The sequence below is a fragment of the Seriola dumerili genome, unplaced genomic scaffold (assembly GCF_002260705.1).
Source record: "Seriola dumerili isolate Sdu_G_001 unplaced genomic scaffold, Sdu_1.0 BDQW01000120.1, whole genome shotgun sequence".
NCBI classification, from domain to species: Eukaryota; Metazoa; Chordata; class Actinopteri; order Carangiformes; family Carangidae; genus Seriola; species Seriola dumerili.
In genome coordinates, this window is record NW_019174375.1 from 809652 (window position 1) to 830634 (window position 20983).

Here is a 20983-nt window from a genome sequence, read left to right on the forward strand (position 1 = left end):
GCCCTTGTTTTAACAGTAGCTGTTGAACTGAGCTGAAACCCAGTACTTGGATTTATAAGCGTAATCTTTAGTCTCTCTGTCGGTGTTGTTTGCTTTCATCACCGATGAATCAATGAATCTTGGGATAGGTCGGGCCACAAAGGATCCGCCTGTTGGAGCAGGAAAACGAAGGATTGCATTTGAAGGAGCCGTCGAAATAGGACGGTCTAGTCGCGCCGCTGTGACGCCATCGGTCTTCACATGCAGCCTCTCAACTGCGACACGGCTGTGCCGGTCAGTACTGAGGCAACGTACAAGACTCAAAAGAGACAAAAGCGAACAGTGGAAGCTGAGGAGAGAAGAAGTGAAGGTTCAGTCGCTTCGGTGTGCTGAGCTGATGCACATCGAACAGCCACGTGTTCAGACGTTAAAAAACCCGAATGAACGTCCTGGGAACGAACACCTCAGCCTCAGCACCCGGGCTGAAGCCGAAGATAATGGCTGCCAGATGGAGCCGGCAGAAAGCATGGTGGTGAGAGTAATATAAATTAGGTATTCATGCATGTGACTTACATAACGTCCCTGCTTCTAGCCTTCGACACCTGATCCAGGACCAGCGCAGGGAAACACTGCTACACACACATACCAGCAGATCATATCACACCGGCTGCAACACTACAATAAAACAACTAAACAAAATGGAAGCTAAAGATAAAAAAATAAAATGTCATTCCTGTGTGAAAGTCTGGATCCCTCTGTAACAGACGTGACGTGTGTTGTGTGGATTATTTCCAGCTCATCAGCAGAGCTCATTCATTTTAAAAGACGAAGTAGGAAACGATCTGTGGGAGGCCGAGACCAGAGCCGCCGCCAAACTCCACGAGTCTGTCATAAAACCTTCTATTGATCCACGTTCTGTTATGTGACGTATTCATCTCTTCCTTATTTACAAAAGGATGATTTAATTAAATCCCTCTGAGGTCTAAGAGTATTCTCTTGACTTCTACATTATTTCTTAAGATACTTGAATACAAGATTATACATGTTTTATATCTCAGCTCTTTCAATAATGACGCTCTGTGCACAAAGGCTGAAAACTGCTTATGAAAACAAACCTTTACTGATGTGGATGAATTGTTTCGGGGATTGAAACGTGTTCACCGAAGTCTTAGGTTCATAAAAACAGTAAGTAAATGTATAATAAATGCCTAAAATGAGAAGTGTTGTCCGTCCATCGATCTCACAAGAATATGAAACAGAGAAATGAATATAAGTAATAATTAATACTTTTTATTACCAATTACTAACTCTACATCCACACGCAGCCTTCTGCCGTGGCAGTAACAGCTGGCTCTCCACCTCTGCTCTCAGTCACCTGTCACATCTGTATGAGCGCCCTGACTCCAGCACCACTGTCCTCAGCAGAGGAGAACAAAGCTTCATTAATGCACCTGGCTGGTTCCTGTCAGACTCTGCTGCCTCTGATCTTCACCAATTACAGCTCATTAAAAAGCTCCTCGCTGTCATCTGCCCTGTTCCTTACCTCACTCCTTTTTCTTCTTCTTCTTTTTTTTTACAAACCCTTTCACCCTCTACTTCTCCTCTTTTTTTTTTTATCATCTTTCCTTCACTTCCTACCAGCCGCCTGATTATCACAAATATAACCAGCTCCTCTCTTCATCCTCCTGCATCTCTCTCTCTCTCTCTCCATTTCCTCCTTCACCTCTTCCTCCTGCCTTCCACCTCTCCGCTCGGCCTCTGAGCGCGGAGCAGAGTGAGGCCCCGGCGCTACTGTTGTATAATGTTATTTACATTTCTTGGCGGTAATTAGGCCGATAAGGGAACACTGCCGCGATCCCACAGTCGATTAAGAAGGGGGGGGGGGTGGGGGGGGGGAATAAGGAGGGAGGAGGGGGAGGGCAAAAAGGAGGGAGGAGGGGGAGGGTGTAGGTAGGACATAGGTCACACAAAGTACAAAAACTTTTTGTTTAAGTACGGTGATGTCACAGTGCAACAAACGGCTTCAACGAGAGGGAAACTGAAAAAAAGTTTATCTCTAATTATAATAAACAAAAAGTCATAAATAACATTTATGGCAAATAAACAACAAATAAAGAAAATATCCTATAAAAAAAAAGAAAAGAAAAAGAAAAGCAGCTTATGTGCAAAAACACTTTAATTACTTACATCACTAGAATTAAAATGTTTTTTGTGTGTTTTAAAAGTTAACACACACACACACACACACACACACACACACAACCTGTGACAGAACCACCCATGTCTTCATCACCGTGTGTGTGTGTGTGTGTGTGTGTGTGTGTTCGGACATGTCTGGACACAGACTTCTGCAGGTTCAGCACATTAACCACTGAAGCGTCAGACACACAGAGAAATGAAGGAGCGACTGAACGAATGAGGAGGAGAGACGACAGATGAAAACATGAAGTAGGTGTCATCAGGGTTGTACAACGAGGGGGGGGGGTGAAAAAATGCAGCCATTCAACTAAGTGTAAAATCTGATTAGACAGAAACTGATACAGAGAAGAAGAAGAACTCCCTCGTTTCACCTTCGTATCTGTTTCTCTCTTATTTAAAATTCCCAACGGACGACGAGCTGCAGAGAAACGTTCAAGTTACTGTAGAGCTGCAACAATTAGTCAATTCATATTATTAATTATTATTTTTTATTATCATACAGACAGTGAGAGAGAGAGAGAGAGAGAGAGAGAGAGAGGGCGGGACATGCAGTAAAGGCCTGAGTCGGATTAGAACCCAGCACTGAGCCGGGACGTCCCGTTTGATGATTCTCCCACATGAGTAAACTGCATGTCTTCAGGTTGAGGACAAAACTATTAGATTTCTGCTTTAAAACTGTTTTCTGATGTTTCATAAACCTGAACGATTCATCGAGAAGAAGAGAAGAACTGTCGGACTAAGATTAAGGCCCGTTAGAGTTTGTCTCCTTTAGCTTCTGTTCTGCTGTGTGTGTGTGTGTGTGTGTGTGGGTTTGGATGGAGGGATGGTGGTGTGTTCACTGCCCCTGGTTAAAAGCACCATCCAGAATCACCACAATGAATCTGAAGTCTGATAATCAGTCCAACTGTGTGTGTGTGTGTGTGCGATCATTTACTATATACAGTATGTATATGTGAGTGTGTTTATTGCGATCACATCGAGGCGGCGGCGTTAACTGGGGCGTGCGGAGTAGAGTCGGGTGGGGAGGTGAGGCGGGTGATGAGGGCGGGGTCACGCAGCATATGGAATACACATCATGTCCCTGATAAGGATCAAAGCAGTTATGTAAGAGCCACAATCCCTTTGTTTTGTCCAAGAACAGGATCACAATCACCCCTGACTGCCAGTGTGTGTGTGTGTGTGTGTGTGTGTGTGTTTCAGGCTGATGAAGAGAAATAAAAAAATGAAAATGAAAAAAAAAACAAAAAAAAACAGAAGAAACCAAAAATAATGAAGTGAAAAAGAAGAAGAAGACAGAATGAAGCTGTCATGTGAGGACACAGTCTCACCGTCTCTCTCCGTCCATCCTGCACATGTTTGTGTTTGCTTTGGAGGAAACTAACAGGAACAAATAAATGGAACAGGAGACGCCATCACTGGACGCAGAGCATTATGAGAAAATAAACAAAAGATGCAGCTCACAAAATGTTCCTGTTTAGCCACAGTTAACTCCTCCTCCTCCTGGTGTCTAAATCTGATCCTCTGCAGAGAACATGAGGAGAACGTCCATCTTTGCATGTTTCACTAATAGTTGAAAACACAGATAATTCAGTGTCTTCAAACAAGACTGGAAATGACAGGAAACCAGGAATCATTCAGTTCTTTGCATTTCAAAATAAAACAAAAAAATAAGGCTCGATCTGACTCTTCCGTTTCCCTCCCAGATATTTCACTTCATATGGCTTTTATACAGAAGACTGCAAAACAGAGTGAGCAATGTCTGTAGTAATGTGCTTGTGATTGAATATTATCTCCTGCATTGCAGCGTTTTTCTTCCAAATGAAGTCCAGTATTGGTTTGCATAATTTCCCATCAAACCCTTGTCCCCAGGTGCGTAATTTGACCCTTGCATGGGAAATGTGGACTCTGGCAGAACCAATGAAAACCACTTATCCTAAGTCCTAAAATTAAATCCAAACTTCCTTCAGGAATGACCTGTATGTGTGTTTTCTGATTGGGTAGGTGCATTGTTTGTCGTTTGAATGCAGATTTCTATAGAATATATTGTGTTACCATTTTTAAAAAGTCCCATATTTTACACTTCCTGTGTTTTATTTTGAAGTGTTGATCCATAAGAAGATATATTTGTGGTTTAAGAACCAAAAACCATCTCAGTGTAGTTTTACATCTCCTCTCTCAGGCTTCTCTCTGGAGCTCTAGTAACAACAGGTCGGTGAGCCAATCAGAAGAGAGGAAGCTCTGAGCCTCTCCTCTGATTGGCTGACTGTTTTCTGAGTGATCCAATAAAAATATAGCAGATTTCAGGTAAAAACACTCAGAGAAACCAAATCCTGCAAGGTTTGGATGGTGGGTCCAGGTGGGCGGGGCTTGGTGACTGCTTTGTTGTGACATCACAAAGTTCCAGAAGTCCTGACGGCTGGTTTTAAGGCTCAGTTTCTGAATACAGGCTGTGTGCATTTCTCTGTGGACTGAGGCTTTGATACTTTCACAGTATTAATATAGAAGCTAGAGCTGATCTATAATCACACTACACATGGACAGAGACCTTTAGACTGGAGCAGCTTTGAGGTGCTTTTTAAGGTGGCCAGCAGGAAGTGAAACATTAGTCTGAATCTCTTTTTCTACCTCGTTTTCCAGAAACAGAAACTTCTTGAAATTCTTCATCTAAAAAGGTACAAAACTCTAAACTTCATGTTGCATCCATTCAATCTAAAAGACGATCATGATCATGAAGTCTTCAGTCTGACACTTTCCTTAAACACCTTAAACGCCTCGATGGCAACCTGTGCAGTTCATGTTTAGTTGAGGCTCAGCCTGATAAAAGTAAACACCTGTGCCGCCTTTAGAGCAGCGTCAGGCTCAAGTTGCACTGAAAGGACTTGGCACAACAACGCGACATGTGACCGGTTCCTTCAGCGAGTCGTCAAACTGGAAGAAAAGCACACACACACACACACACACACACAAGTATAGTGCCTCTATACATTTCCTGGCAGGAACACTTATGCAACATGCGATAGACAAAACACATAGACGGCCTGGAGGAGCTGTTGGTGGGGGGTGGGGGCACGTCCCACCCACGGGTGCCCTTTGTGCATCCGTCTGTCGTCGTCCACTTCACTGTATAGACGGACAAACGAGCTGAGCGGCGGAGACGATGAGAGGAAGGGCAGAGTGTGAAGGAGAGAGCAGGAAATGAAGGGGGAGCGGAGCTGACGGCAGACTGATGACTTCAGAGTAAGAGTTGTTTTACGTGTTTGTTCAAAACATCGAACCTCTGAACTGCAGACTGAAATATCTGCGAATGTGACGCTGTAAAAACATTTGACCTTTACAGCATTGAATCAACAGAGAGGCTGAAGCTTTTATAGTTACTGTCAGAGAGAGTTATATAAGATTATTCTAAGATATTAGACGTTTGAGGTGTTTGTTTAATCTGCACATTTGACCTTTTGACCTTATATCATTTGGTTCTGTTGATTTTTTTCATTTAAGTTTGAGTTTATTTCTTATTGTTAATGTATCTGTTGATTATTTTTATCTAATTGTTTTTTAAACCAGTGGTTCCCTGGTAGAAAAATGTCTACAGTTCAACCAAAAAGCAGTTTTTGCTTCACAGATGTGTCTGAATATACAGATACGATATCACAGGTACGGTTTGTCTAAGATTCGCTTTAGAGAACAATCTTCTTCTCACGTCTCAAACTAGAGAGTGAAGAAGGACATGACTCTGTTTAACTTCCACATCCTGGACGGTTTACTTCTAATATAACATTCAACATATGTTCGTTTTGGAATCATTTTGATGCTTTTTGTGTCTTTTGATTCACAACAGATTTTAAGGCATCACTTATAAGTTATTTATAAGTATTTTATTTTTTTTATATTTCCTGCCGAACGTCGTTTTGTAAATGTTTTTCTGAGGATGTTTTTGAGAGAGAGACCTGACGGCCGCACAACCTGAAGCTGCAGATTCAAACGTAGCTTAATGCTGCCCCCTGGTGGTGTAACGTATGCCTGCATGTGTGTGTGTGTTTGTGTGTGTGTGTGTGTTCATACTTTAGTCTGGAAGCAGCAGAAGAGCTGTGTCAGGTAGGGGTGTTTTCTGGCCAGAGCCAGGATCCGTTTCTCGGTCAGGGTGCAGTCCACGTCGTCGTCCTGCAGGATCACGTCCTTCTTCAGCACTTTGACGGCGTAGACCTCGTCGCTGCCTTTGAGCTCCGCCAACATCACCTGGTCACATGACACAAGACAGTCAAAACCGCGACGCTCGCTCTCTGTCTCTTGCTGTGTCTTATTTGATCGATGTATTCAACCAGACCAGCAGGCAGCAGAGTGAAGATGTAAGAAGGTGAACAGAGCTGAAGAGGACAGAAGAGGACAAAGGTCAAAAGGTCACACGCTCACCTTTCCGAAGCTTCCTTTTCCCAGGACTTTGATGAACACAAAGTCGTGCAGATTCATCCTCTTGACCTCTGGAGCACTGTGAACTTTGACCTCTCCATTCGCGCGGCCCCCTTGTGCCTCCACTTCAACGCCACCGCTTCCGTCGCCGCCGCCGCCGCTGCCTGGCCCCCTGTGGCTCTCCCCCGTTACCGTAGCGACAGAGGATGGCGAGGACAGGGGATGTGTGTTTGTTTTGTGCTCCTCCCCGCGGTGGTCGAACGACAGAGCCTTTCGGATGTTCTCCAACTCCTTCACATCTGGACGAAAGACGGGAGAAAAGGAAGGTGAGCTGTGTTGTTGTTTGTTCCTCTAGTTTAAAGTCTGTCTGTGATTGGTCAGAATTTCTCCCACCCTGGTCACACGGGGAGGTGGGCGCCGACTTGGAGCGATCTTCCTCAGTCTGAGGCGTCCCTGATAACTGCTGCTGGGGGTCCTGACCCTGAGGGAGCTGTTCAAACACAACATGTCGCCGTCATCATCTTCATCCAGAATTTTTTACCATCATCAATAAACAAAAAATAAATAGATCTGTTTTGGTTTTTTAGTTTGTTTCATGACCTTTGATCGACCTATGATTCTTTGACCTTTAGCCACTAAAATCGAATCAGTTCATCCTTCAGTCCAGGTGAATGTTTGTGCCAAATTTAAAGAAGGTCCATCACGGCGTTCCTCAGATATCGTGTCCACAAGAATGGGACGGACAACCCGAAAACATTATCCCTCCTGCTCCGACGCTGTCGCCGGCGCAGAGGAATAATGATGAACTTTACGCCTACTGTTTTTCTTTCTACTTCCTGTTTGCTGGAGAGAAAAAGAAACTGATCTATTTAAATTCTGAAATGAGGATGAGTCACCTTTTTCCGTCTCTGGGCGCTGTTGGAGATCTTGTCCGGTGTGACTCCGAGGTCGGAGAGGACTTTAGCGATTCCCCTGGCGTCCACGCCACAGTTAGGAGCTACATTACTCTCACAGCGCCTGTGTACATTCACTTTACACACTGACACACACACACACACACACACACACAGAGAGAGTGAGGGTTAGCATGTACAGGTGAAGTGAGATGAACTCCAGGTGTCCGTCCATACCTTTACACTGCAGCCCCTGTCGCAGCAGACCCCACAGCAGAGACCCGCAGTGGTCGCAGAAGGTGAGAACTTTAAAGTTGTGGATGCTGAACTTGTGCGGCACGTTGACACTGAACCTCTGCGAGCCGACTGTCTGTGAGAGACGGGAGAGGAGAGAGAGACGACTAGGTGAGTTTTATGTTTCAGGTCTTTATAATATATAAATATATTATTGTATTTTATGTGTCAGGTAAAACTGATGCTGCCACTAAACAGCAGTTCAAAGTTTTGTTTGTCACATGCCAAGACACAGTGAAGTAAACACAAAAAAACATTGTTGTTTATTGATATCATCAAATATTGAAACCTAAATAAAATAAATAAATAAATAAGTAATAATAATGATAATAATGATGATGATAACAGCCTGTAGTTGTGGGTCAGTACCTCCCCAACTGTGTCCTCCTGCTTCTTCATCCCTGCACACTTGGTAATGATCAGCTCATGGCAGCGCTTATGGACCACACAGGTACACACTGCGCACACACACACACACACACACACACACACACACACACACACACACACACACACACACACAGGAAACAGTTTTATGTGTTTTAAAAACTGGACTTCAGGAATGTAAAGAAAACAAGAAGCAATAAAAAAAGCAAACACTGTCCCACCTTGACACTGGTAGCCCTGTTTTCCTAAGACGCCCCTACAGAGAAAAGATAAACAGCAGATTTTATTATGTTTTTATTTATTATTGACCGCTCTTCTGTCTCGTTGGATAATTCTAATGTTTTCCATAAAAATCGGGTGTATTTTACTTTGAAAAGTCACACACATTTTACCAGTTGACCTACATAAAAATGAAACTGACACTACAAACACAGTGTTTTTGTTTCAGCTCGGAGACCCTGAACACCAGAGGACTCCATCAAACACAGTTTCCTTGTGACTGTGATTACACATCAAACGCCGAGCTGAGAGCGAGCAGAGCGTCGGGGGGCGCCACATGGTTTCCATGTGAGTGAAGCTAACGCAGTTTGTTGAGATGGAAACAAACACAGCTGCCATTGTTTATTACTCCACACTTCACAGCGTCCACTGTGTTTACATGTAAACAAGACGGCAGGAAATCAGAGAACACGTTTAAAGACCTGGTTACTGTAAGACGTCCGTTTACACGCTGCACGTCAATAAAATCCACCACTCTATCATTTAATCACCGTTTTAAACATGGCTGCCATTTCTTAAGGTTGTTACACACAGAACAGACATTTACTGTGATTCTAGTCAGATGTTATTCCCTTTAGAAAGAAGGATGCACAATCAGTTATCCTTACTTACATCCTGTCTACTGTGGAGGACCAGGGGGGGCACAGGAAAAGTAATGTTGCATTTCCTTAATTTGAGATCATTTAAAACAGGAATGGTAAAAAGAATTTATAAATTATTAATCCATCAATAAATACTTCAGATTTAAAAATGGATTCACAAAAACAGCATAAAACTCTCACTGAATAAAGCATTTAGAAAAACATTTATTAATTCATGAATAAGCAAATCGATTAGCTAATAGGAAAAAAGAAAAAGCAGCTGGAAAAAGGAAATGGAAATTGAAATAGTTTTTCAAATTCTAGCATTTATTTATGATTTAATAAATGTATTTCTAAACAGTTTCTTCAATGAGAGTTTAATGCTGTTTTTGTAAATCCATTTTTAAATCTGAAGTATTTATTGATGGATTCATCCTTCATTTATAAATCCTTTTCCTATTTTTATGCCTATTGAAATATGAAAATCATTTGACACAACGATGCAACTTGTTTGTGAGCCAGAGCTACTGTAGGTCCTCACCAGATGAAGTCCCTGCAGTGGGAGCAGTACGTGGGCTGTCTCAGGTAGGTGGCCATGAACTTATGTCCGTTGACCTGGTGGACCCTGCGGCGGACGGCGCCCTGACGCTTCCTGGGACGCATCCGCTGCCGAAACACACGCTCCTCATTCTCGGAGGAGTCCGCTGCAACTGAACACACACACACAAAATATACAAAACAGTTATATAATATTATACACATTAGTGTGACAGAGGATCTGAAATAATCCCATAAAATAAAACTAAAAAGTTACTGTTCATGAGCTGCACTGAAAAGGCGTGAGCCCACTGACACCTGCAGAAAAGCTGCACTTACGCCACGTGGCCACTAGATGGCGGCGACACCGTGCGTCTGACAGATGAGTGATGAAGCGTTTGCTCCTGAACACGTTGGTGGTGTTTTGTTTTTCACGCGGTCGGTCGCAGCGTCGGCTTCGTCTCTCTCTGTCTGTGTAATTACAGATGGTTCTCCCGGTGGAGCCGCCAGGTTTCAATTACTGTCTGACACTGTGTTAATTATGATCACAGTGATATAAATGAGGAGAGGACAGACAGGACGGATGAATGCAGGGCAGCAACTAAAGATTATTTTCATTATTGATTAATCAATTTAACTGTTTTGCCAATAAAATGTAAAAATGTAGTGAATTTAAATGAGAAAAACTCCCAGAGATCAAAGGTGACGTTCTAAAGATATTGAGTTTAGAAGAAGAATTATTCAGTGTTTGTATTTTGATTTTCACTTTGAAAATAAGTAAAACAATTAATTGACTAATAGTTTGTTCATTGAAAAGAGAAAAAAAAGAATTAAATATTAGAGACTTTTGCTGTGATTTGTTGCTTTTGTTAAAAGCAAATTTCCGAAATATTGTTGAAGAAAACATTAAAGGATCAGTTCATCCAAATTACAAAAAGACATGTTTCCTTTTCACGTTCTTTAGCGTGTGTTGATCCCATTGAGTGATATTTCTTTACATTGTTTTTAGTGTCAAAATAAATAGAAATAAAAAAAAGCTGTTGCAGGTTTTAAGGTTGTGACTTAGAGATGCAAACCTTTAACAATAACTCAACCATATCAATGATAAACAGACTTTTATACTTTTTATTATACACACATTTTATATATGGATATATGTGTATCTATGAATATATTACTTTCACTTTGGACATAACTGACCCTGAGTGGACATCAGGTCCGTCACTGTGGCGGCCATGTTTGCCATCCTCCACCTGCGGACCTGAGCATCGCAGGTTCCTCATCACATGACGGATCATCATCAAACATCACGTGTCTTCAGTCTCACGTCAGTCTGAACTCAGTGGTGGTTTCTGATGCGTCTTCCCTCCAGATGTTGACACTTTTAGCTCCACATCTGTGAAGCCTTTTGGACTTTTTGTGCATTCCTTCTTCTCCGTCCTGTTCTGCCTGTCCTCAGTCTTTGCTACGCTGTACGCCATCGCCATCGCCTAGCAACTGATGACTGCTGCCTAGCAACAGTGTTAGACTTGGTGTTTTCCACCGTGAAGGGTTCAGGGGTGGGTGGGTGGGGAGGGGTCTGTGATGGACGTGTTGCTCCTCCGTGATGTCCTCATCACGACCCCAAAAGTTGAAGACTTTAAACGGCTCGACGTTCTAACTGTAACAAACTACAGCGACTGACACCTGGAACCTAGAACCTAGAACCTAGAACCGCCAACAAGACTTCAACTCTCAAGTCCTGCAGGAAACCGAGAGGCTGCGATGTTTATCACCCTCCATGACACTAAAGTGATGCAAAGTTTACATTTAACTGTGAACATTTTATTCACTATTTTGTTGACTTTAATATTTCAGATTTTATTATAAATAAACATAATTCAGCTCATTTGAAAATAGTTCTATTTTGTCCTCAGATACAACTTTTCTAAATCTTTTGCGCTGCTGGGAGAAGCAAAAGCAGTGTATGTATGATAATAATAATAATAATAATAATAATAATAATAACTTTAATTATATCGCATTTTTCTTAACAAAGTTACAAAGTGCTTTACAAGAAAAGTAAAACCAGATAAAAGAAAAATGCAAAGTGAACATCATAAAAATCTAAAATCAACCTTTTGTAAAAGACGTTAGACAGTCGTTAAGTGATGTGTGTAATTAAGATTAAATTCATACGTGTTCATATAGTCGCAGCACTTTAACTCCTCTGCCACAGAACCAGGTGTTTGCATGACGCCTACAAACATGGCGGCGGTGCTGTGCTAACGTCGTTAGCTGGTGTGACGCTGTAGCGTTTTATTCTTCTTCTTTGTTTAGAGTTAGCACGCTAAAAACTGTAGATTAGCACTGAAGCTAATAGTTATGTTACAGTTGGTTTGACTGAAGATGTGTCTCAGTGTTTCTGTCTCAGTGTTTCAGTTTTTGCTTTAATGCTAACGCTAAGCTAGTGCTAACAATGCAAATAGCAACTGTTAATTATCAGGATGTTTTCATTCTACTACACTGTTAATTCATCTCTACGCTCCACAGACGCTGCACTTTGCTTCGTCCTTGAACGAGGACGACATATTCGAGAATATGAAAGAATTTATTTGTTCATGTTTTATTTTTATTTGTAAGTTTGAGACACGGAGTTTAATACATTAACTGTGAAGAACTACAAATGTTTTTAACAAAGCTTCATGATGATCAGAGATAAAAACTCCCACAGCTGATAACAGATATTTCACCTGCTTTTAGCAACAGGCAGCAGCTTATCATCCTGTCCTGGTGACAGCAGGGCTTTGTGTGTGTGTGTGTGTGTGTGTGTGTGTGTGTGTGTGTGTGTGTGTGTGTGTGTGTGTGTGTGTGTATTAAAGCTTAATAGGTTGATTGCAGCTCTCAGGCCTGACAGTTCATCCATGTGTTCTCTGCTATGCAAACACATTTAAGTAATGACTGCAATTTCAGCCGCTCACACACACACACACACACACACACACACACACACACACACACACAGTGATATACTACAGGGTATAGTTGTAATGTCGTAGCTTGCAGATGGAGAACCGGCAGCAGAGGTCAGCAGAAACAGAAAAATAATTCAATAAATTTTATAAAAAAGAGAAAAATGAAACGGTGACATTTCCTGCCAGAGGAAAGGGTCTTCTGTCCTGATGAACAGCCTTCTGTCAACTCTCTCTCTCTCTCTCTCTCCTCTCTCATCACTCCCTCTGTCGATTTGATGGTAACTGGTCCATAAGAGAACTCTTAACCACTTTTACTTGAATCAATCGTTTATCACCCTGCCTCGCGGCCCCCTCTCTCTCGACCTCCGGTTAACTCCCTCTCTGTCTTTCTCTTCTTCCATTCTGTCATGTCTCTCTAACACATAATCCGGTGCACGCACACACACACACACACACACACACACACACACACACACACACACACACACGCACACACACAATAACAGAAACATTTCTCGTCAAAGTTATTGTCACGGCCGAAGCAGTGGATTAATATCCTGAGAAAAAGGTGGGACAGTCCCTGACGTCTGGTTTGGTTGAATGATTCAGAGTTTTGTTCTTCCGTATCAAAATCACGTTTCATAATCTTGTTAAAAGTTTTGACATATTTCCTGAGCAACAAAAGAAATCTAATTGTGTTTAAAGCAAAATCTACTTTTCAACTGACGTATTTCTCACAAACGATGAAGAATTATGTGATTCTTCTTTATTAGAACGTCAAATAATGAGGAAAAAATTATGCAATAAAAACACCACCATTAGAGTTCAGGCATCTATATCATAAGATAAGATAAGATATTCGTCGGTAACGTCAACGTCGCTCATTTGTGCTCAGCTGGCACAAAGACACCTGCTGGTGACGTGTCTGTTTGCTCCTTTAAATACTGTTTGGATTTAATCTACGACTTCTACGTCAGAGAGTCCAGGAACTACAAGTGATTGTGGAATAAGATTCACGGATCCTGATTGTGTAAATGGCCGTAAAAACACAACTGAATCAACAAAAGGAGCCACAGCCGTGATGAAGTTCGGTCGTGGGAAACACAGCAAACATTTAAAACTAAACAAATCTTCCTTTATTTCTAAAATTTCAAACATGGACTTCTGCCTCATCTTTATCTAACGTCGCTCTGCTTCCAAGTAAAGAGTACTTGCACTTGCACTTGCACTTGTACTTGCACTTGCTCAAAAGTTTGTCTAGTGGAGTAAAAGTCATACGTTTCCAAAAGAAACAATACTCAAATATAGTGTGTTAACACCAGGAGCAGACGTGGAGGGTGAATGTAAATGCTGAGTAACTAACAGAGAGAGAGAGAGAGTCTGTTGATACGTCTGCCAGATCCTCCTGCATAAACACCTCTCTCTCTCTCTCGCTCTCTCTCTCTCTCGCTCTCTATCTCTCTCTGTTCCTTGGAAGTGTGTGACAGGTGATCTCTCTGGTTTGTTTTATAACACTGGATGTCTTCACGCTGAGCTGACACGACGAGAGGATCACGTCCCAGCTTCAACACTTTATCTTCCCCTGAACTTGAGCCGCAGTTCCCTTGATGACATATGGGTTTTTGGGACTGACCCCAAAAATGACACTTTGTTTGATACTTTAGTTTGAGGAATATAAATTATTGAAAAACCAAACTTGTCGAATGTTAAAGGTTAAAAAGGAGCTGAGGTTTAAAAGACAGAAAATGACAGACTAAAGAAGAGCCACTCTGTCCTACATGGATAATTTGGTTAGTGAGTCCTGATTCTGTTTGGCCATGAAACAGCACAAACTTCTGTTTTAGAAGCTTTATAAAGTTGCATTTTTACAATTACAGTTAATAAAACAATCGTATTATACATTTTATTACTTGCCAGAGTTACAATCGTGTTGCAAGTGTTTAAGAAACAAACAACAAACGGTTATTTCACTTTACAGATTCAACATGTGCTCAGTGGACAGATATTAGGGTTATAAAAGGTTTATAATCAGGTTATTAATTCTGTTGCATTTTTATATTCTTGTACTGGCTTTTTGTATTTTACTGTGAGTTGTAAGGTGTCCTTGAATGCCTATAAATCAAATGTATTATTACTATTATTATTATTATTAGTAACTGAACAAATATGTGAAGAAGCAGCAGGTACAAATGCTGGATGATGGAGAAAACAAAGAGATCTGAGGCTGAACAGCAGATAAATGTGGGCTCACTATTTGGCAAGCAACGTGTCACTGTTGCCCTTTTTATCTAATGTGTTATAAAAACTTTTATAAGCTGATAAACTAGTTACAAACCAGTCGAGCGGAGTCTTATTGTAAAGTAAAGTGGTACCGATATTAGTAATACAGATGGAGCGTATCTGATCAGTTCATCGCTGGAGTATAAAGCCACTTCCTGTCGGAGAAGACGACGTCTCGCACTATAAACAATGAGCTGATCGCAGAGTGAAGCGTCACAGATCTTTTATTCTCCTCCTTTATACGTTTTATTAAATCCTCCTTCCTTGTTTTATCTCTCTTTCACAGATTCTTTTTTTTCTCAGCAGATTTCTTCTAAATATTTTCTGCTTCTTTTGATTGTTATAATTTGATTTTTTCCTTGTGTTTTTTCACTTTCGTGTTTATGAAAGGTTTATTATTATTTTATTATTATTATTATCTTACTTACTGCATGACATCATTACTGTACTGGACACAAACGCACAGGAAACGTGTCTATTTCCTGATGTAACGGTGTTGATTACACACGCTGACAGATTGACTCAAAACTTCACTTACTCAAACTGTGAGACACACACACACACACACACACACACACACACACACACACACACACACACACACACACACACACACAGATAAATCTAAAGATTAAGAAGAAAGATTAAGTCTTTTTTTGAAAGATCGAAAACTCTGGTGCTGCAATGATATGATAATGCAGTGTTACTCAACACACAGCTTTTACTTTTACTAAACTTTTACTGAGAAACCCCACACACACACACACACACACACACACACACACACACACACACACACACACACACACACACACACGGCACATCAAAGGGACATCAGCCTCAGACAGAAAACAGCTGATATAGTATGTAAATTCAGACATGTCTTTGATTGAACATATTTGTATTATTACTCAGTCAACATTGGTTTCATACTTTGTACTTAAAGTAAATAATAATAATAATAATAATAATAATTACAGATTGATGCCAATAAATCAAACAGTTCCAGATGTGATTTTTCTTTGCTCGCTTGTTTTTTTTTTTTAAATATATAAATCATCTTTCCTTCCTGTAAATTCCCAGTAAAGACTCAACAGCACATTAACTTGGTGTATGAAGCTAATGCTAATTGCCTGAAGACACAACACAGACTCATGTATGTTCATATCATTTACTTGCTAAATGCTTTTATTATTCTATTTATTATTTATTCTATTTTCTCTTTTCCCTGAACCAGATGGATGTTTACGACTCAGCGGGTTCAGATTCTTTCATCTTTACAGCAGCAGCTCCAGGCGTCTCCTCCAGCCTGTTCAGACATGTCGGATTCACACAGCCTCTTTATTTGATAGAGAGTCGACATGTGTTTTTAAGTGAAGTGCATATTTACCCCCTGGAGGGAAAACTGTGTCACCTGACGAAGACAGATATCATATTATCACACTGAGCAATAAAAGGCCACCCTCATTTAGATCTTCAAATAAAATCACATTATATAAAGTGTCTTTTTTCATCCACAAGACACTATAACGGATCAATTATCTTTACAGAATTTATGATTTTTTCCTGACTTGTATTTCTTTTATTCTTTGCCTGGTATGCTACCTTTACCTGGTCATTGGTATGATGTAATAATGATCCAAGTTTCTAAGTTTTTGGGGATTGTTGCAGCTAAAATACCAGATTTCGCGGAAGCTTTTCTTAAATGCATGTTGCGACGTTTTTAGATGGAATGGGATTATTTTATTTTTTTTGCAGTGAAACTGTGGGAAAAATTGTCGCCGTCTTTTTTGTATAATTAATTAACAATCGTCATTTTCGTCGGTAAATGTTAGACGTTCATGTCACGCACGTCTGCAGCTTCACAACACGCTTCAAAACCACAAACCAGGAAGTGAGTTTGGTGACGTACAAAGTTGGGGTGATTGGATAAAAAAAATGTCGCACAGAATTCACAGGGATTGGTTGAATTTGCGTTAATTATCGCGATGGCGACATCACGACTTTCTGGAGGGACTGATTATAAAACCTTTTTTTCATGGTCATACTGGAAAAAGACTTTTTAATATCTTCTACATTTATCTTTAGGGCGCTTAATCCAACTTCCTGTGACTCTTCAAGACCTGCACACAACCATACAAAACCCACAACTTCCTGTTGAATTCACATGGAAGTTGTGGGTTTTAAATGTCTGAATGGAGCAACATCTGGTGTAAGAATAAGAGGAACTCAGTAGGTAGCATTAACTGCAACGGCCACGATGACTCAAGACAAAAATTAAAACCTGCTGCCTCTTAAACGTCCTCATCAGCAGATGATCCAGAGAAATAAACTGACACAATAGGACATATTAAAAAAAGAGGAAAGAGGATGAGGAGATTAGACGGAAAGCTTTCGTCATGATTAGGCAGCAGCTCTTACCTTCACTGGAAGATCCTAACAGGTCGATAACAACGTACACCTTCCCCTCCGGCTCCAGGTCAATCTGCAGACAGATGAATGAAGATGAGGGAGGAGAGAAAGAGAGTGACGAGGGATGAGGGGAAGGAGGGAGAGAGAAAAAGAGACAAATAGTTAAGAGTACAAATATGAGTCAAATGAGTTGAACTGGTTATAACTGATCTCTGTCGGTCAGTTGACGCTATCAGCAGTTGCTATTTGTAATGTACCTGTGGATGAAACTATCACTGTTTCACTTTGATACTGAAGAAAAGTGTAAAGATTTTCAGGCAAGTTCTGAAGTTATGAGGAGTGTCTTTATGGACGACAGTCAGAGATTTTTAGATCTGAGTTGAGCTTCCTGAAATAAAGTCATCTGAATACAGTTTCTGAAGGGTGGCAATCTGAGAAACCCAAAATAAATATCTAGTGGAAATAAAAGTTTTTGTGAAATTGCACAATGTTTCCATTCAGTAAACACAGTTGTATTTAAATTATAAAAGTTAAAAATCACTTGAACTCCAGTTTTCAGAAGTGATTACATTTCATCGGTTTCTGATATAATTCAAATTGTTTTGACACTGATTTGCTTCCATAGCTTGTGATTATCTTACATGTGGTTTTCCATTGTATGCTTATGTTATATGTCGGTGTCAGAATGTACAGCACAAGTGGCCAACCTGTGGGAAACTGCGTGATCACAGCTTCCTGTTTGGCCAAAATTTCACAGTCTCACTTGCGACAGCGACGATGTAGAAGAGAGAAAGTTCAAGGGAAAAAAAAAACACCCTGTGGTGTGTGACTTACAGCAAACTAGAGGTTGACACATATCCTGTCACACACCCACACATCATAGATGTATATACGCCTCACACACACACACACACACACACACACACACACACACACACACACACACACTGAAGTCTGAATGTGTTTAGGTCAGGGAGAAGCGCTGAGGAGTGAAGACAACTGCTGTGTCTGCACATGTTTGAAAGTATACAGCAAAGTGTGTGTGTGTGTGTGTGTGTGTGTGTGTGTGAGAGAGAGAGAGGAGAAGGTCTGAGTGCTCATCTACAGCTCATCTCATGAAAGCGGGTGGGCATCGGCCAGGGGCTCACCGAGCTAGTACCACCCACAGTGTCCATAATCCCCCCCTTTACACACACACACACACACACACACACACACACACACACACACACACACACACACACCAAGTGAAGGCGAACAGGCGTGGGTTCAGTGAAGTATACAGTAGGAGATGGAAAGCAGAGAGAGACGGATGAGGGGGAGGACAGAGAAAGTTTGTTGGCTCGTTCCAATGTGAAAATGAAAGGGAGGGGGGGTTATTTATTTATTTTATGTTAACACATTTTCTTTTGGGGGGGGGGGGCCTTAATGGATTTTCATCATCAGTACAATCAGTGCATTGAGAGCATTTTGTGTTCGTTTAACAAGGTAATTATTCTCATCCATCTGCATTTTCTAGAAGGAACGGAAGGAAGGAAGTCGTTGTGGCGGATGGACATATGAGAGTGGCAGAACGTCACCGTGAATCTGGCAAAGGAGGGAGGGGGGAGGGGTGGGGGGTTCATTTCTGTTGCCAGAACCGACTCGAACACCATAGACATTGAGTTTTTGTTGCCAGCGTCAATCAAAGAGACGGCGTTGTCTTTCTGTCAGGCGCTGGAAGAAGACGTGGACGTGTGTCAACAGCTGCACAAGGGAAGCGTTTTGAATAAAACTGACATTGTGATTTTATTAGTGGAGGAGTGGAAGCTAGCTGCGGCTCATTGTGTTTGGTTTGTGTGTCAAATTAAAGAAGAAAAGAAAAGTTTTGCAGCGACTTCTTTTCAAATATCTGAGCGTTTCCCACTGAAAGTAACTTAAGAATTTGTTAAAGTTAAAGCAAGTTTGCAAGATTTTTCCAGGCAGGGTTTTAGCTAATTATTATTTTCATTACCAAATGATCTCAATTGATTATTTGATTATTCATTTAGTGTGTAAAATGTCACAAATCCAAGACAATGTCTAAATGTCTTATTTTAGTTTTCTACGATATGAAACAGAAAGTGTTGGCAGTTATTTTGCTGAAGATTAAAAAAATTGATTAATCGATAGGTTTGTACAATATACAAAATTTAATATCTTGATACAGTCCAGTCCAAATATCACGATATATGATATTATTGCAGGGAGTGTTTATAATCTAATTATATTGTTTTTTTAAAAAAAAAATACATAACTATATTGTTGTATTTTATTTTTCAGGTGTTTTTAATAATATATAATTATGACATTGTATTTTATGTTGGACTTGATATCATGAAATATATCACATAAGGCAGGAAATATTGTAATATCTGATGTTATTGAACAGTTAATCCTCTGGGTTGTGAGATGATTATCAGGGAAAAATCTAACAATAGACTGCAAACAGCCAAGCATAAAAGTTTGGGTATAGATGATCTGAATACCTATTTCTCAGAATAATGGGACAGAATAATACAAATAAAGGCCTCACTCTGGGCACCGGGATCTCGTGTTCCCTTAATCAATCAATCAAAAACAATAATTCATTTACCAAAGAGGAAAATAATAAGTTTCATCCATCCTCCTGAAGCTCAGCTGATTTATACCGTACACACACTTTGACCCCGTTTCATTAGAAGAGTAATGCGATAATACACGGAGCAGAATTCATGTAAAATTCATAGCAGAGCCGCAGTGTCGGTAATAAACCAGCTGTGATGATGATTATGACGTCGACAAGAAGCGGACTGGCTGTGTGGACCCCAAACATCCCAAACACACACACACACACACACACACACACACACACACACACACACACACACACACACACACACACCACCTCCCTTCCTCTGAGGTCACAGCCCTCCATTCATCAGCTGCTTGCTGAGTGTGCTCAGACACACAGGTGCAGATGTCACTAAATATAGTCGGTGGAGGAAGGAAAAGGCCCCTCAGTGTGTGTGTGTGTGTGTGTGTGTGTGTGTGTGTGTCCAACCGCTGGTGTTGGCGTGCGTTCTTCCTCATGCGCATGGATGATGCACGGCACTACTTTTACTCCTCCTCCCTGTTTATCTGAGAGCTGGCGGCTGTACGCACACAGAGGTCAAAGGTCGCAGGAGCGATACACTCTTTATCAGTGGAGGAAGAGGGAACAGATGTGTGTGTGTGTGTGTGTGTATGCAGGTGTGCAACATGTTTTGATAACAACTGACCATTATAACTGGTTAGGTTAATGCTGCATTCATGAACCGTCCCTTTAAGAAAACACAACCTCGTGCTCAGTCACCAAAGGAAGTCGAATGCAAACACTGCAGAAAAACTATTTCAGCGACCAAACGTTACATCAACAATTTGCTTAATCACTTGAACACAGTCACAGCTGAATATGACTCAAACTAGAATCACCTCCTCGTGGTCGTATCCCTCCGCCACTCAGACTAGTTTCAGGTTACATCCCTGTTTATCCAGACATATTAAATATTAACCATCTGTGTGAATTGCTGTGCAAAGTCTTGAGTAATAGCTAAAAAGTGTATTCTGATGTCACACTGACCTTGACCTCTGACCTTTAGCCACCAAAGTCTAATCAGTTCGTCCTTGAGTCTAAGTGAATGTTTGTGCCAAATTAGAAGGGATTCCCTTGAGGAGTTCTGGAGATATTGCGTTCACAATGGCCAAAATCATGTTTTGTGAGGTCACCTTGACCTTTGACCTTTGA

At 41.0% G+C, this 20983-nt stretch overlaps 1 protein-coding gene across 1 annotated transcript in view; it reads right to left on the reverse strand.

The window, feature by feature from the left end:
* Positions 1-20983, reverse strand: part of LOC111223864 (protein kinase C epsilon type-like) — a 67481-nt gene that overhangs the window by 19712 nt on the left and 26786 nt on the right. The window contains exons 2-9 of the mRNA XM_022748156.1: positions 17215-17272; positions 9558-9720; positions 8378-8412; positions 8148-8227; positions 7713-7845; positions 7479-7621; positions 6586-6702; positions 6238-6411 (exon numbers count right to left, since the gene is read on the reverse strand). Of these exons, the coding sequence (XP_022603877.1) occupies positions 6238-6411; positions 6586-6702; positions 7479-7621; positions 7713-7845; positions 8148-8227; positions 8378-8412; positions 9558-9720; positions 17215-17272 (903 nt within the window). The remainder of the gene's footprint in view (positions 1-6237; positions 6412-6585; positions 6703-7478; positions 7622-7712; positions 7846-8147; positions 8228-8377; positions 8413-9557; positions 9721-17214; positions 17273-20983) is intronic.